General features: G+C 51.1%; 1 protein-coding gene across 5 annotated transcripts in view; it reads left to right on the plus strand.

Moving 5' to 3' along the window:
• The window catches only part of PRR14 (proline rich 14), a 593,350-nt gene that overhangs the window by 86,119 nt on the left and 489,462 nt on the right, over positions 1–17,769 (plus strand). For all 5 annotated transcript variants that reach the window (XM_085618443.1, XM_085618444.1, XM_085618442.1 and 2 more), the window contains one exon: positions 16,624–17,695. In XM_085618443.1, coding sequence (XP_085474569.1) covers positions 16,624–17,695 — 1,072 coding nt within the window. The remainder of the gene's footprint in view (positions 1–16,623; positions 17,696–17,769) is intronic.

A 17,769-nucleotide genomic window follows, 5' to 3' on the forward strand; every position in this document is an offset into this window, starting at 1 on the left:
ATAGGACAGTGAGTTCTTGTTTTGGATCATCAAGAGCCTGAAGATCTTTCTCTTCCTTCCTGAGGAGCTAAGGGTGTCAGTGATCATTGCACTTATAACATCTCGCTGTGACTACTGTAAGAAAGTGCCCTCTTTTTGCATGGTTGTCCCCACGTTTCACTGAACTGCTGATGTACTTTGGCGGAGTGTGCCCTGGGTTCCTGCCAAACAGGTACCCAGGGCCTTTGTTCTTTCCCTAAATTGCATTAACAACAAAACCCAATTGTCACTCTTTGGCCACAGGTCAGTCCCTTGTAAATGGTACCACAGGTACCAAGGGATCTGTGGCCAGGGAAGGCCTCCAAGGGCTGAAGTACTTATTGTGCCACCCTTAGAGACCATGTACCTATACACAAACACACTGTCATCGCAGGCTGCGTGTTTTGGTGCAGAACAAAGTGAAGAGTCCACATGGCACACATCCCTCGTACCATGCCTACAACCCACTGCCCTGGCATAGATCAGCCACCCCTCTAGCTGGGTGCAATATACCAGTGGTGAGGGTACAGGTGCATGGGCCCTGTACCCCTGCAGTGTCTAAGCCAATTCTTAGACATTGTAAGAGCAGTAATGCCTTTAAGGGTATATGGTGCTGGGAGTTTCATTACGAACTCCACAGTACCATAATGGCTTTACTGAAAACTGGGAAGTTTGGTATCATACTTCTCAGCACATTAAACCCACACTGATGCCAGTGTGGGATTTAATGAAAAAAGCACACAGAGGGCATCTTAGAGATGCCCCCTGAAAAATGACCTAACACTAGTGCCCAGGCTGATTGGCTGGTCGCCAGCTGCCACCCCCAGACATATCCGGACCTCTGGGTCGCGAGCCTGGTGCTCTCTGGAGTCTGAAACATTGCATATACTGACACGAAGTGCCAAGCCTCCTCCCCCAGGATGGGCAGGGTCCACGAAGGGTAAGCTTAACAGGCTTGCCGCCTTTGTGAGCGTCCCCAGGCCTTTTGCTGCTTCCAGCAACTAGCCCCACCGGTTCTGACCCCCATTTTGGGTGGGAGTATCGGCGGGAAAACCAAGTGTGGAAGGGTGGTGTACCCACCTTTCCCTTAAGTGGGGGAGACGAGGTGAAGCACAACTCGCACTCCTCTCCATCTTGCAGATGGGGGAGACCCAGCCAACCAGGGTTAGGCATATGTCCCCCTCCCACCGGACGGTGGCATAATAGGGGGTGTATCCACCCCAAGGAAGGGATCCATTGGTCCCAACCTTTCCTTACCTGTAATACCCCTAAATATAGTTTTTAGGGGCACCCCTGAACCTTGCCTCCTCAGACAAGAACCGACTAAGAAGAAGGAGGACCGAAGAAGCCTCGCTAAAGCTAAGAAGAGGAGGACGCCCACTGACTTGGCACCAGCCCTACCGGCCTGTACCCACCTCGAACCTGTGGAAGCAAAATCCCGGTGTGTCCTACAGCCAGCAGCCTATAGAGCCGGAATGACCTGCCCTGCCTTACACCCCAAAGACTTTGTCTCCTGTGAACACTGGATTTGTTCACCCACAGACTCTGGCTCTGGCCAAATCCGTAGGTCTGCACCACTCTGCACCCGACGCCCCGAGTTGCCCAACACCATGAGGAGGTCTCCCCGGCGATCCTGAACTGAGATCTGGTGATCTCTGAGCTGCCTCGACCCTCTCCACGACGCCTGCAGTCTCTTTCTGGAGGATCCCACCTGACGGTGACCGAAGCTGGTAAGAAAACTAGATGCTGAAAGACACCCCTGCACTCGACGTCTTATAGGCTTAGGTGGTCCAACCAACGGTGTCCCAGCATCCCCAGGCATCCCAACTTACCTCTCCAGCCGATGGTCACCTCCAGAAGATCTTTGTCCCCGAGCCTGCAGTCTTTGTCAAAACCAGAGAATCCCCATTGAAACCAACAGGGCACCCAACACCAAAGCAGCACCCTGCACCCAGCCGTCCCTGCGCCGCTGCGGGTGTACTTTGGATGCTAAGACCGATCCCCCTCTGCCCTGACCCTAACACAAGGAGCTTTGCTCCCACAACCCTGTTGCCTGCTCGTGAGCAGCCACAAACCGTAGGCCCCCTTCCCCCCATTCGATAACATTGGTCCTCCGCACTCTGCACCCGGCCGCCCTAGTGCCGCTGAGGGTGCTTTGGGAGTGCATCCTTGACCCTGGGGAAACCCTTGTTCTAAGAACTCAGCCCCTAAGACCGAGTACTTACTTACTTAGCCGATAACTTCATGCTCGAGGCATGTGAGCTGTAGATCACATGCTTTGCATACTCCTACCATCTAGTTTTGGGTCTGGATGTTTGCAGTTTGTTTTTGTTCGAAGGAGTCTTTCCAGTCACGAGGTAGTTGACTCCTCCTTTCGGTGACAGTGCTCATGGGCGTCGACTCTATTGTTAGATTGTTTTTTTTCTGCCATCTGGTTCGGACGTGGATTGCTGCGTTCCGGTTCAACACTGTTTCTTGGGTTCCCCTAGGTGCGCTATCCACTTACCCTCAAAGGTATTGTATTTGACCGCGCTTCACATTCTCCGCCTATCATATCGACTCAGAACATTTCTTTTGATCGGAAACTTCGTGAAAGGCCGTTGGGCCAAGCCGCGTCGGGTCAGCTCGCAGTCGATGGAACAGTCTCAGTTTAAATTCTGTCCCGGGTGCCGAGCCAACTACCCGCGTTCTGACTCCCACGAAGTCTGCAACTTGTGTCTGTCTCTGGAACACAACGAACAAGACTGTGACAAGGTGCCGATCCTTCTGATCCAAGAAAACGCTCCGTGACCGTCGGGCTCGATGTCACAAAATGTATCAACAACATAGTGGCTCCGCTCCGGATGTCTTCAGGGAATTCCGACCACCAAGTCTTTGACCCGAAAGGAGCGGAAGAAGAAGACAAAAACATTTCCCTATCAAAAGCCGACTCCGACATGGAAGAGACATTCCGCAGGGTCAGCGTACCGTGAGAACGGATGCTCCCCTGCCCCAAACCCTGCCCAAGTAAAAGGCTTCGGTCCCTCCTCTGCCTTCGGGCCAAGGTCGGCACAGAGAACCGGTTTCAAATGCCCCGCCTTCGGGCTCGACACCGAAACAATTACCAAAGCCTTCCAGCCCGGGTTTGAGTCTGCCCCATTCGGGCACCGAGCCGAAACATTCGGCACCAGAACATGTTCTTGGACAACTCCTTCGATGCCAAAACCGAAAACATCTTTGGATCCGACAAGTTCGGCACCGAATACACCGGCTCCAAACATTTTGGAACCGAAAGAGAAGGCAGCTCCCTCTCCATCCAAGGAGCCTTGTTTAGATGTCCCGCATTCCGAAACAAGAACAATTGGTCATTAATCCTATAACTGGACATATTCATGCAAAATTGCCAGTTAAACGCAAGCCAGAGTACGAGGACACTTATCACATTCCTCTTAAAAGTGTTGATACTAACCCTTCTCCTCATCTATCACCTTCCTCCTCACCTGCCCCAAATTTGCTTATAACACCCACAAATTCACCACAACCACAATCACCTGACAACCAGGATATTGGGGATGGGGATGGAGCACATGACAATAGTCCTGATCCTTGGAATGATTACAATACGGATCCAAACACGGACAATGACCCAGACTTCTACCCATCAACACCCTCTCCACCAGATGATAATGTAGGGTACATAGAATTATTAAATAGAGCTGCTCAATATCATGAAGTTCATCTTCACAAAGAGTCTCTGGAGTAAGATTTTCTGTTTGAAACGTTAAGCTCTATACAAAAATCCACTCATACACTGCCCATGCTTAAGGGTATGCTTAAACATGTAGACAACATTTTTAAAGATCCTGTGCATGCAAGAATTCTTACACCAAGGGTAGACCAGAAATATAAACTGGCACCTAAAGATCCAGTCAAGGGTCCGTTAGCACTAGACTCCCTAGTAGTTTCTAATGCCCGTAAAAGGGCAAACTCAGACTTCAGGAGTTGCCCCTCCTCCAGACAAGGAATCTAAATTGATAGATGCCCCTGGGAAAAGAGTAGCTATACAAGCAGCCAATCACTGGCGTATTGCCAATACTCGGGCTCTTTTAGCCAGATATGATAGAGCGCATTATGACAGATTGGAGCAATTGCTCCAATTTTTACCATACAAACATAAGGCCAAGGCACACAACCTAGTTCAGGAAGGGAAACTGATTTTTAACACCTCCATTAGATGCGCGTTAGACGCAGCGGACACTGCCGCTCGTGCAGTTAACATCAGTGTCTTGCTAAGGAGACACGCCTGGCTTAGAATTTCAGGGTTTAAACTCGAAGTCCAGGCTTCTATTTTAAATCTACCCTTTGACAAAGAGCATTTATTTGGTCCTGTGGTAGACCCTTCCTTAGCGAAGATGAAAAAGGACACAGATGTCGCTAAATCCAAGGGAGCTCTGCAGTCCCCATCCAAGCGGGGCTCTTTTTGTCGCTCCTTCTACAGGGAGGGCTCCAAAAACACATCCACAGGCAACACCTCAACATCATACAAAGTTGTCAGTCATCCTCTTCAAGGGGTTACTTTTGAGGTGGGTTTCGAGGCAATATTAGCAAGGGGAGAGGTAGTAGTGCCACACCCTGCACTTCCACCGCAACAAATAAACAGTGACTTGTCTCCTCCTCCCCCGATCATTCCACACTTGTCGGGGAACGTCTCTCTAAATCCCTCCCTGTCTGGCATGCAATAACTTCAGACAGATGGGTCCTAGGAATTATCCTATCTGGTTATTGCCTGGAGCTTACCAACAATCCCCCAAACATTCATTCGCGTTCACACAAAATGTCACCAGAGCATCAACACTTCCTCACACAGGAGTTTCACTCTCTTCTGCAAAAAGCTGCTCTAGAGCCCATACCATTACAATATCAAGGGCCCGGCGTGTACCCCCTATATTTTCTCATACCCAAAAAGGACGGCTCTGTAATGGATCTCAGAGAGCTAAATCCATATATTCATTCAGATCACTTTCGCATGGTGACACTTCAACAAGTGCCACCTCTCCTACAGCAAGCCGACTTTATTACTACTCTAGACTTAAAGGTTGCATACTTCCATATTCCGATACATCCTGCTCATTGCAAATATCTCAGGTTTGTGGTAGCGGGATAACACTACCAGTTCAAAGTGCTTCCATTCAGAGTCACCACTGCTCCCAGAGTATTCACTAAGTGCCTGGCAGTAGTTGCTGCGCACCTGCGAAAACAGTAGATTCATGTCTTCCCATACTTGGACGACTGGCTCATCAAAGCCAGCTCTTACTCAAAGTGTCTCCAACACACTCCAATAACACTGCAATTACTGCACGAGCTGGGATTTACAGTAAACGTGTTGAAGTCCCATCTCCAACCCTCCAACACAAGCAAATTTGGGCGCCACTCTCAATACTCAAAAAGCTCTAGCCTGTCCCAATGCAGCCAGAATCGAAAATATGCATGCTCTAATTTCACAGTTTCAGACCAACCTGTCATTATCAGCTAGAGTGTATATGCAACTTCTGGCAATGATGGTGTCTTGCATCATAATAGTTACCCATGCAAGACTTCAAATGCGTCCCCTTCAGGAATGCTTGGCACGTCAGTGGAATCACTCTCAGGGTCAATTGTCAGATCTAGTGTTGGTAGACGGCCACACCCATCGCTCTCTGCAGTGGTGGAATCCACAAAACCTATCCAGAGGGCGGCCCTTTATCGACCACGTTCCACACAGTGCTAACAGCAGACGCATTGCACACTGGTTGGGGAGCTCATCTCCAGACTCACGCCATTCAAGGGTTGTTGAGTCAAAAACAAAAACAACTTCACATAAATCATCTAGAGCTGCTAGCAGTATTCCTAGCGGTCAAAGCCTTCCAGACTCACCTTGCAGGCAAAACTGTCCTGATATGCACAGACAACATGACAGCCATGTATTACATATAGAAACAAGAGGGGGAGCACACACTCTCCAGCTGTCACGCCTTGGACAAGTCATTTGAAGGTGGGTCATACATCACAGAATTTATCTCCTGGCAGAACATCTCCCAGGAGTGAACAATCAGATCGCAGATCTTCTCAGCAGGCAGAGACAACAGATTCACGAGTGGGAACTTCACCCTCAAGTTCTCCTCCCATTCTTTCAAATGTGGGGCTTTCCACAGATGGATCTGTTCGCAACACACAAAAACGCAAAATGCCCAAACTTCGCTTACAGTTATCCACACCCATTGTCCAAAGGCGATGCACTATGGATGAACTGAGCAGGGATATTTGCCTACGCTTTTCCGCCTCTCCCACTCATTCCACTGGTGGTTCGGAAGCTCAGACATACATCCCCCACACTGATCCTAGCAGCTCCCACATGGGCCCGTCAACCTTGGTTCACTACCTTGCTGGAGCGCTCAGTAGTCCCTCATCAAAAACTACATCTCACATCCAGTCACGTCATGCAGAGCCATGAAGAGATAAGACATCCAGATCCCAAACATCTCAACCTAGCGATCTGGCACCTGAAATCATAGTTTAGCTACCTGAACCTTCCACCAGACTATATGAATACCATTAAAGAGGCCAGAAGGCCTACTACAAGGGCTTGCTATGCAGCAAAATGGAAGCGGTTTGTTATATATTGTAATAACCTTATCAATCCCCTAGATGCTTCCATTCAAAATATTATTTGTTACTTACAACACTTGCAGCAGTCAGGATTAGCTTACACATTCATACGCTTACATCTCATTGCAATAGCTGCATACCTTCAAAACAGACAGCACCTGTCCCTTTTCAGAGTACCTGCTATCAAGGCTTTTATGGAAGGACTCAAAAGAGTTATTCCACCAAGACTTCCACCTGCCCCAGTATGGAATCTTAACATTGTCCTTACCAGACTAAGGGTTCCACCCTTTGAGCCATTGCACAAATGTGAAATGCAATTTCTCACTTGGATAGTTGCTTTCCTCATTGCTATTACATCACTGTGGAGAGTGGGTGAGCTTCAGGCTCTAACCATAGAGGAACCATTTTATCTGAAAGAAACAGGTTAGTTAGATTCCTCACCTTGGAATATCCCCAGGCGTCAGGCTGGATCCGGAAAGATTTTTCGTTAGCAATACCCTTGCACGTCGCTAGGCGTCGTCTGCGGCTCCGCGTCTGTCGTCGGCATCGTGCGCCGGGATGACGTCGTCAGAGTACTTAGACGCTGCCCTAGCGCGCTGACGTCAGTTCTTCTTTTTTCCGCGCCAGTAAGCGCCGATCCGGGAAGAGCATACCCTTTTAGTCACTTTTTGACTAAACTTTCTTGATCTCTTTTGGTTCTATTATTGTCGACATCGACTCTGGTGCCGGTAGGGATGCCTGGTTTAAGGCTTGTGACTCAGGTCACCGACTGATGTCGGTCACGGACCACCACCGCCGGTGCCTCTATTGCCTTGGAACCGACCACGACACAGAGTCGTGCCTCGACTGCCGGGCCTTGACTTCGAAAGCTAGGCGGGAGCGATCCCGCAAGCTACTAGAGTACCGGCAGTCGGCTCCGCAGCCACCACCCACCACCTCTCGTCGGGGTCCAAGTCTTCAAAATCGGTTAAGTCAAAGCACAGCAAGAAGTCGAAGAAGCGACATCGCTCTTCTGACTCCCCTCGCCGGTCGCGCGACTCAGCTGAGGGTTCGGGTGGCACCACCTGCGCGGCTCCGTCGGAGACGCAGGGGTCCCGTCCGTCCCCATACCCTCCGGTCCCTGGGACTGACGCGACTCCGGCGGAGGTCAGTGCCTTCCTCATGGCCATGAGGAACCTGGCTCCGCCGTCGAAGCCTGCCGGCGCGCCTTCGGGCCCCGCAGGCTCGACTGGGAGGCCTAGCGAGCCGGCGGCTCTGGCCCCGGCGCCGTCGTCGACTCCGGTCCAGATCCCCGGGGGATCCAGGCCAGGATCCCAGTCGGCGCCGGTCGACCTTACGACCCCTCCGCCGGCGCAGACTCCTCCGGTGCCGTCCCCAGACGACGCCGTTCCCCAGTTTAGTCCCGGCCCGGCGCCGCACCCGACGCCAATGGGTGGCAATTTCATCTTCCGCCCGGCTCCGATCATTCCACCTGTATATCAGGAATCGGATGATGGTGACGACTGGGAGGGGTCTGAGAACCCTCTGGCCCGGCAGGGCCAGTTATCTCAGGACTGGGCAGACGAGCTGGGGGATGCCAGTGGTCTTGATATCTCCCCTGACACTGGCTTCATCTCTCCTCCGACCGTGGCTTCAGAGGAAGGTGCTGCATTTTCTGTGGTGCTGCGCAAGGCGGCGGAAACCCTTGGGCTCTAACTGCCTGCTGTGACCGTGAGGACGAACCTCCTCACCGTAGTGCTTCAACCGTCAACAAGCTCCTTGGAGCCTCTGCTGCAGTTCAATGAAGCACTCGTTGACGTTCTGAAGGGCACCTGGTTCAAGCCCTCCACAGTTCCTCCCTCCTGTGGAGCGGAACATTGCCCGGCGCCACCGCCCTGCACTGGGCGACCCCAGTTTTCTGTCCCAACACCCCACGCCCGAGAGCCTGGTTATCCAGGCCTCTACCTCCCAGACCTCCTTCCCGTCCGCTCCCCTGGATCGGGAATCCAAAAGACTAGAACAGTTTGGGAAGAAGCTGTTCTCCTCCCTTAGTTTGGGGTTGCGGTCTATCAACACCGCGTGTCTTTTGGACTGTTACTCCCACTTCCTGTGGGATACGTTGGAGGACGTGCTGCCCAAGTGTCAGGAGGAGGCCCGGACACGACTCGCCCAGGCTCTTGCCGAGGGGTGGGATGTGGCATGGCATGCCATCCGATGTGGACTGGACACTACGGACTCGCTGGGCAGGGCAATATCGACCACGGTGGCGCTTCGTCGCCACGCCTGGCTGCGATCCACGAGTGTTTCCGGGGATGTCCAGAGCACCCTCATGGACATGCCCTTCGATGGCAGTCGCCTTTTTGGCGACAAAGCGGTTTAAGGACTCCAGGGTTACGGCCAAGTCCTTGGGCCTTTCGGCCCCGCGCCCGCAAAACTTCCGCTTTTCGCCCCTTTCGTGGCCAAGGAAGGGGTGCCCCCGCACGTTAGCCTAGCCACAGGCCACAGAACCAACCTCCACGTGGTCGCGGACGTTGATTCCGCTGAGGCGGTACAGGGGTACAACGTGCCGGTCCGTCCACATCTACCCCAGCAGCATCCACCTCAAAGCCCTCCTTGTCCGAGCTTTCAGGCCCATTCCACGCCAGTGGGAGGCAGAGTTCGCCATCGCCTGCTCCACTGGCGTACCATCACATCGGACAGGTGGGTGCTGCAGATCGTCCGAAGGGGCTACTCCCTCCCCTTCGAGGCGACCCCTTCAGCCATGCCACCGCATGTCGGGGGATCACTTGAAACTTCTGCAGGAGGAAGTTACGGCCCTCTTGGCCAAGGGGGCCATCGAGCGCGTTCCTGGTCCAGAAGTAGGTCGTATTTGTTATTTCCACTACTTTCTGGTTCTCAAGAAGGGCAAAGGCGGCCTACGCCCTATCTTGGACCTCAGGAGCGTCAACACCTTCCTCCGGAAGGAGAAGTTCAAGATGCTAACTTTAGCTCAGGTTCTGGCTGCCCTAGATCCTGGAGACTGGATGGTAGCGTTGGACTTGCAGGGCGCTTATTTCCACATCCCCGTCCTGCCGGCCCTCCGGCGTTACCTGCGGTTCACGGTGGGCCAGGAGCATTTTCAGTTTACCGTGCTCCCCTTCGGCCTCACCAGTGTCTCTCGGGTGTTCACGAAAGTGATGGCGGTGGTCGCAGCTCATCTGCGCAGATTGGGGGTTCCAGTCTTCCCCTATCTAGACGACTGGTTGTTGAAGGCGGGCTCGCCCCAGGCAGTCGTCTCCCACCTCCAGACTACGGCCGACCTCTTGCATTTGCTGGGGTTCTCCATCAATGTGACGAAGTCGCATCTGAGTCCCTCCCAGCAGCTCCTCTTAATCTGAGCGGTTCTGGACTCGGTGCAGTTTCGGGCCTATCCACCGGAACAGCGGGTCCGGGATATTCAGGCTCTGATTACCATCTTTCGGCCTCTATACCGGGTTTCGGTCAGGTTGGTGCTGCGGCTTCTGGGTCGATGGCCTCCTGCATCCTGTTGGTGCATCACGCCAGATGGCGAATGCGGGCTCTGCAGTGGGACCTGAAGTTTCAGTGGGCCCAGCATCGGGGCAACCTGTCCGACCACGTCCTGATCTTGGAGGGCACTGCGAGACAGTTACAGTGGTGGCTCACGGACCGCAATTGGGTCAGTGGCAGTTCCCTCTCCTTACCCCAACCGGAGCACGTAGTAGTGATGGATGCGTCCCCCCTGGGATGGGGGGGGCCACATGGGAGAGGCGGAGATCAGAGGCCTCTGGTCTCCGGCGGAGTCCCGGCTCCATATCAATCTTCTGGAGCTGAGGGCGATCCGACTTGCACTGAAGGCATTTCTTCCCTCTGTCTGGGGAAGTGTAGTGCAGGTGTTCACGGACAACACCACCGCCATGTGGTATTGCAACAAACAGGGCGGGTGGGGTCGTGGACCCTTTGTGAGGAGGCTCTGCGCCTCTGGACATGGCTGGAACATCAGGGCATCACCCTGGTGGTTCAACATCTGGCGGGCTCTCTGAACGCCAGAGCAGACGAACTCAGCCGCCGGTGCATGATGGATCACGAATGGCGTCTAAACTTGGACGTGGTGCAAGGCCTCTTTCGGCAGTGGGGAGAGCCTTGGTTAGATCTATTCGCCACCGAAGAGAACACGCAATGTCAGCAGTTCTGTGCGTTGGAGTTTCCAAGGCGGCACTCGCTCGGGACGCCTTCCGCCGCCAGTGAAGTTGCGGTCTGCTGTACGACTTTCCGCCTATACCACTTCTGCCCAGAGTGCTGAAGAAGATCATGTACGACTTTCCGCCTATACCACTTCTGCCCAGAGTGCTGAAGAAGATCAGGCGGGACCGGGCCCAAGTCACCTTGGTGGCTCCGGATTGGGCACAAAGGTACTGGTATCCCGAGCTACTCAGTCTGTCGATCGTTCCCCCGATACGACTGCCTCTTCAGGAGGACCTTCTGTCGCAGCAGCAGGGGACGGTCCTCCACCCGAACCTGTCCAGCCTCCACCTCCATGCGTGGAGATTGAGCGGCGGCAGTTGATGCCATTTGACTTGCCTTCTTAAGTCTGTGATGTCATTCTGGCAGCCAGGCGTCCCTCCACAAAATCGGTATACGCCTGCAGGTGGAAAAAATTTGTGGCATGGTGCACAGCAAAGGCTGTGGATCCCCTTTCCGCCCCTCTTTCTGAGGTTCTCCTCTTTCTTCTTTCCATGGCCCAGCAGGGCTCTGCTCTGGGCACCCTTAAAGGTTATCTTTCAGCTATCTGCTTTTCTACGGCTTCCTGATCAGCCTTCTCTTTTCAAATCTCCTGTTGTTTCTCGCTTCTTCAAGGGCATTACTCACATGTTTCCTCCTGTCCCTTTTGTAATGCCTCAGTGGGATTTGAATCTGGTATTGACCTATCTGATGTGCGCTCCCTTTGAGCCACTTCACAATTGTCCCCTTTGTCTGTTGACGCTTAAGACTGCCTTCCTGGTTGCCATTACCTCTGCTAGGAGGGTGAGTGAGCTCCAGGCTCTCTCTTCTAAGCCTCCTTTTCTTTCTGTCCATCCGGACAAAGTTGTTCTCAGGACTCGTCCTTCCTTTCTCCCCAAGGTGGTAACTGCCTTTCACATCGTGCAGTCTGTTACGTTGCCCACCTTCTTTCCGCCTCCCTTGAAAGAGGAAGAGAGGCTCCACTGTCTGGATCCAAAACAGGCGCTGTCCTTTAATTTGGACCGCACCAAGCAGTTCCGGGTGGACGACCAACTCTTTTTTGGCTACATGGGCTCTAAGAAGGGGAGGGCGGTGCACAAGCGAACCATCTCTCGGTGGGTCGTTTTGTGTATCAAGGCCTGTTACTCCTTAGCTAAAAAGAAACCTCCTGTAGGACTGAGGGCTCATTCCACTCGGGCCACAGCGGCGACAACTGCCCTGGGCCGGGGAGTCGGCATTGCAGGACATTTGTCAGGCAGCAACGTGGTCCTCGCTGCACACGTTTGCCAAACATTATTGTCTGGACAGCCAAGTCCAGAGAGACTGCTTCTTTGGCCGTTCTGTTCTCCAGGACTTTCCCTTTGAGCCACTTCATAATTGTCCCCTTTGTCTGTTGACGCTTAAGACTGCCTTCCTGGTTGCCATTACCTCTGCTAGGAGGGTGAGTGAGCTCCAGGCTCTCTCTTCTAAGCCTCCTTTTCTTTCTGTCCATCCGGACAAAGTTGTTCTCAGGACTCGTCCTTCCTTTCTCCCCAAGGTGGTAACTGCCTTTCACATCGTGCAGTCTGTTACGTTGCCCACCTTCTTTCCGCCTCCCTTGAAAGAGGAAGAGAGGCTCCACCGTCTGGATCCAAAACAGGCGCTGTCCTTTTATTTGGACCGCACCAAGCAGTTCCGGGTGGACGACCAACTCTTTTTTGGCTACATGGGCTCTAAGAAGGGGCGGGCGGTGCACAAGCGAACCATCTCTCGGTGGGTCGTTTTGTGTATCAAGGCCTGTTACTCCTTAGCTAAAAAGGAACCTCCTGTAGGGCTGAGGGCTCATTCCACTCGGGCCACCGCGGCGACAACTGCCCTGGGCCGGGGAGTCGGCATTGCAGGACATTTGTCAGGCAGCAACGTGGTCCTCGCTGCACACGTTTGCCAAACATTATTGCCTGGACAGCCAAGTCCAGAGAGACTGCTTCTTTGGCCGTTCTGTTCTCCAGGACTTTCTGGTGTGATCTCGGTTCGCAGACCCACCACCGGGGTTGGTTTTGCTGGGGTATCTATTCTAAGGTGAGGAATCTAACTAACGTGTTTCTTTCAGATGAACAAGTTACTTACCTTCGGTAACGATCTATCTGTAAGAAACATTAGTTAGTTAGATTCCTCACTGCCCCACCCATCCACCCCATTCTGCAAACCAATATCTAGGGTTGAGCTCATCCCTTTCAGGGCCCTAGAATTTTTTGGCACCAGTGTCGGTCTCTTGCATGGCTCTGCGTTCCTGGCACGACGCCGACAACGGACGCGGAGCCGCAGACGACGCCTACCGACGCGCAAGGGTATTGCTGACGAAAAATCTTTCCGGATCCAGCCTGACGCCTGGGGATATTCTAAGGTGAGGAATCTAACTAACTAATGTTTCTTACAGATAATCATTACCGAAGGTAAGTAACTTGTTCGTCAAGTCCACCAAAACAAGGTGGTCCTTTGCACCAATCCCAAATCCCTACCTAAATTGGTATCTGCCTTTCATATCAATCAATCTGTTGAGTTGCCTGTGTTCTTTCCTCAACCAGATTCAGTGGCAGAACGATCTCTACACACGTTAGATGTTAAACAAGCATTATTGCATTACATAGAAAGAACAAAACCATTTTGTAAAACTAAAAAACTTTTTGTGGCTTTTGATCCACCATGCAAAGGCAGTCTTATTTTTAAATCCGGTATTGCTAGTTTTCTTTCCCGAAACTGTACCTTTGTTTCCACAATTGGCATACCTCTGGTCTACATGTAAGTCCCTTGTAAAAGTTACCAGTGGTACCAAGTGTCTTTTGACCAGAGAGGGTCTTTAAGGGCTTCAGCATGTATTGTGCTAACCTCAAGAGACCCCTCACCAAACTCATACACACTGCCGTTGCAAACTGTGTGTTTTGGTGCAGACAAAACGTAAGAGTCGACATGGCACACATATCTCTGTGCCATGCCCACCAACCACTGCCTATGGCATAGGTAAGTCACTCGTCTAGCAGGCCTCATAGCCCTGAGGCAGGGTGCACTATACCGTAGGTAAGGGCATAGCTGCATGAACAATGGGCCCCTACAGTGTCTGTGCCATTCACAGACCTTGTAAGTGCACTGGAGCCATATTGACTACATGGGCTGGGAGTTTGCCATTATGAACTTCACAGCTCCATGATGGCTTTACTGAATTCTATGGAGTTTGGCATCAAACTACTCCTCATGATAAACCCACACAGATGCCAGTGTTGGGTTTATTATAAAATGCACTCAGAGGGCATCTTAGAGATGCCACCTGAAAAAACTACCAACTCCCGCATGTCCAACTGACTGGTCTGCACCAGCCTGCCACACACAAACATGCTTAAGACCCCTTTAGGTGGGAAACCTTGTGCTGTCATGGGTCAGGGAGAAAGGCTGCTTGTGGTGGAGGTGCTTCACACCTACCCCCAAGCAGGAACAGCATTCAGGGCGGTGAACCTCAAAGGCTTCCTGCCCTTCGATATGCTAGCCAGGGCCTCTACAGCTAGTGGAGATGCCTCCCCTTTGACCAAGCCTCACCGTAGTCACCCTTATGGCAAGTAGCTCATTGTCTACCATCTGCCAGTACCTGTAATGCCCCTAAATTCAGTATTTAGGGGCACCCCCAACCCTTGATTCTTGGATTTGACAGACCTAAGAAGAAGACGGAAGAGGACCACTACCATACAAGGAACTGAACCGCTGCAGACAGAACTCTGCAAGAACCCCGCCACCTGAAACCTGTTCGACAGCTGGAGCTGCTGTCCCTCCAGAAACCCTGCAAGACCTCCAAGGAACCATGTAGAGCTTTCAGCCTTCACCCAATCACCAAGAACCTCCCTTTGGGCTAGAGGCTCCAGTCCCCAGTGTCTGCCGGTTTAGAAACCGCAGTAGTTGAGGACCGACACTTAAGTCAACGCGACTCACTCCCGCAAAAAGAACCCCAAGACGGCAGTAGTAGAGGACCGGCACTTGTGTTGACCCAACTCTTCCCTGCCAGAAGAAAGCACTGTAGCGGGACAGCTTCCATGATCTAGAGGGGTCCTCTCAGCCCAACGACCCAAGCGGTTCCCAGCTCCGTTCTTGAGAGCCCACACCATCCTGCAAGTGGCCCTGTTGGCCTCCTCCTGCTCTGCGTGCACTCCTGCTGCCTCTCCGTGACGGGCCGTCAACGGCGGCGGAATTCCATCATCCTCTGCGCCTCTCCATTCCCACGACCATGACTGCTGGGTTGGCGGTGCCTTCATTTAATCTACAGTAACCTGTAGACGACGTCCGCGACTGTAATGGTTTTAGCGATCTACTGAACCATACCCATCTTCATTGCTCTCTGCTGACCGTGAGGGTAAATATTGCCTGTATTGACCGCCACGGTGTATTTACCCAATCCTTGAAGACTGGAAGAGTAAGTCATGTACTTAACTATTGATGCATAACACTTTTTTCTCCCCCAGGACTGCATTGCTTTACTCATCTTATTGCATACAAAAGTCTAGCTATTGCTATTGCAAAGTTCTACTGTTCTAAACTGATACCACTAAAGTAGTTCAATTACTGTAAAGCATTGTTTATTGCCTTGCAAACCAATTCCTACTGCATTTGGGAAGTATTGCTACTTTGAAAACTGTTACTTAACCTGCAGCGGAGTACTTCTTGGTGCTTGAAATAAAACAACCAAATAATTTTTGATACTAAACGGTTTGTCTGGATTCAGTCTTTGAGTTTGTGCTATCATTTCTTCCCTGAGTGTGTTCAACAAATGCTTAATACAGCCCTCTAAAAAGCCTACCTGCTCGACCACACAACCACATTTAGAGCATTTAGGATTATCTATTTAAGTCTCTGGGGATCCACTCAACTTTGTGCACACTATACCTTACTTTGGTATAGTATATACAGAGCTAGCTTCCTACATCAGTCCATTCTGACATCTGGAAATATTCAACAGATGTGGGATCTGCAGGTAGATGGAGTATCTACCAGAAATAGTGTTAGAGGTTGGTAACGTTTTCTTTATGTGGAAGAGCATTTCAAAATCCATAGTGTAGGCTTAAATATGCAGTGCTTATGCACAAGTTTAAGAAAAAGGATTTTAACTATATTTACTACTTTAGTCTAATTCCTTATTATAAGGTTTTTTTTAATTAAATTAATGTTGTTTAACTCCAACAACAACTTGTTTACATTAAATTACAGTTCAGTGATTTCCCATAAGATGACCTGCCTATTTGTTTCCTTTCCTTTGATTTTGTTTGGGTCTAAATAAAAAAGGATTCCCCTTGTTAAGTGTGCTGATATTCCACACATAAGCAGCAATAGTGAAAGACTTTAAGGTTCATAAATGTGCCTATAAAGAGGAGGTAGCATTACAGGTAATAGCCACTTTTTAGTTGCCTACTTTGCAAAAGAATAATAACACTCTGGTATATTTCAAAATCCTTTCAAACATTCATCACAGATCACCCTAATCTTGCTTTGCATCTTAAAACGGAATCTGTGTGGGAGAGAAGGTCGCTGCTCACAATGTTTGAACCAAGTGCTTTCACAATACAAGCTATCTATCACCTAGGCAAATTGAGCCCTTCCCAAAACTAACATTATCTTTCTGTTTATGCACAAACTGTTAGGTATGTTTTTTTAAACCATTTGTACAATTCACTGACACATGTCCATTTATTTGCTGGATGCATTTATTTTCACTGTTGAGCATGTATGTGATCATCATATGCATCTAATTTCTTTCTGTTCCTTTCGTAGACCCTGTGTTGATGACGAAAGTCCAGCACTGCATTCACGAACCCCCAGGAAACCGGAGGCTTTTAAAACTGAGATCTGCACAACTCCTCGTAGAACACCAAGGTCCAAATCTTCTCTCCTTGACGACCCTCTCCTCTGCAGTGTTACCCACAACCAGGTGGAGAAAGGCTCTCCTGTTCCCAGAGAAGCTCAAAACACAGAGCAAAACTCTACCACTCCACGCCGGACGCCCAGGTTCAGGACTGTTCACTGTGACAGCCCATTTCCCAGCAGTGCCACCCAGAACTTGGTAGACACGCAGTTGGCCTCTCTGCAGGAGGCTCAGGGCACAGGAAAATCTTGTACCACTCCTTGCCGAACACCCAGGGTTCTAAATCAAGATGGTCCTTTACCCAGTGTTGTCAATCAGAACCTGGGACAGATGCAGCCCACCAATGTCCAGGAGGATCAAGAGTCCGATCCGACCTGTTCCATCCTGCGCCGGACGCCAAGGTCCAGGCATGTCCACCAGGACAATCCTCTTCCCAGTGGTGTCATTCAGATCTTTGCAGAAAAATCCTCGCCTGTTCTTCCGCTTCCTTGTAGCTCAGGGAGGACAAGCAGCAGCCCTCGGCGGGCATCTGGGACCATCCACCCTGATGACACTCCCAGTATTGCTGTTCCTGAAAGCCTGGTAGAGCAGCAGTTTGCCTCTCTCCAACAAGATCAGAAAACAGGACAGTCTTGTGCCACTCCCCACCAAACACCTAGGGCCATAGCAGCCAACCAACACAAACCTCTCCACAACAGTGCCGCCCGTAACTTGATGGAGACTCGAGCCCCTGCTCTGCGCAAAGACCGAGCTTATCTGAGTAATGAGGAGGATCGGAGTAAAAAGAGGAAGGTAGAAGGTGGACTGCTCAGCGAAACGTCAGTGTCACACATGTCACCTGTGACCTACAAAGCACAAAGGAAGAAGAAATGGAAGAAAAACTTGGGGGTGAACATATCACCAATTGAAAGATCTAGCCATAAGTTTCTAGCAGTTGTCCTCCATGATGTTGCGGGTGCTCCTCAAGATGATCCTGAACAGGTAATTTCTAGCAGAGTTAGCCTAATCAGTGTTGCAACTCTTATGCAATATTCAACAGCTTGGCTACTCAGTGT

This window comes from Triturus cristatus, chromosome 7, assembly GCF_964204655.1.
Source record: "Triturus cristatus chromosome 7, aTriCri1.1, whole genome shotgun sequence".
Classification (NCBI taxonomy): domain Eukaryota; kingdom Metazoa; phylum Chordata; class Amphibia; order Caudata; family Salamandridae; genus Triturus; species Triturus cristatus.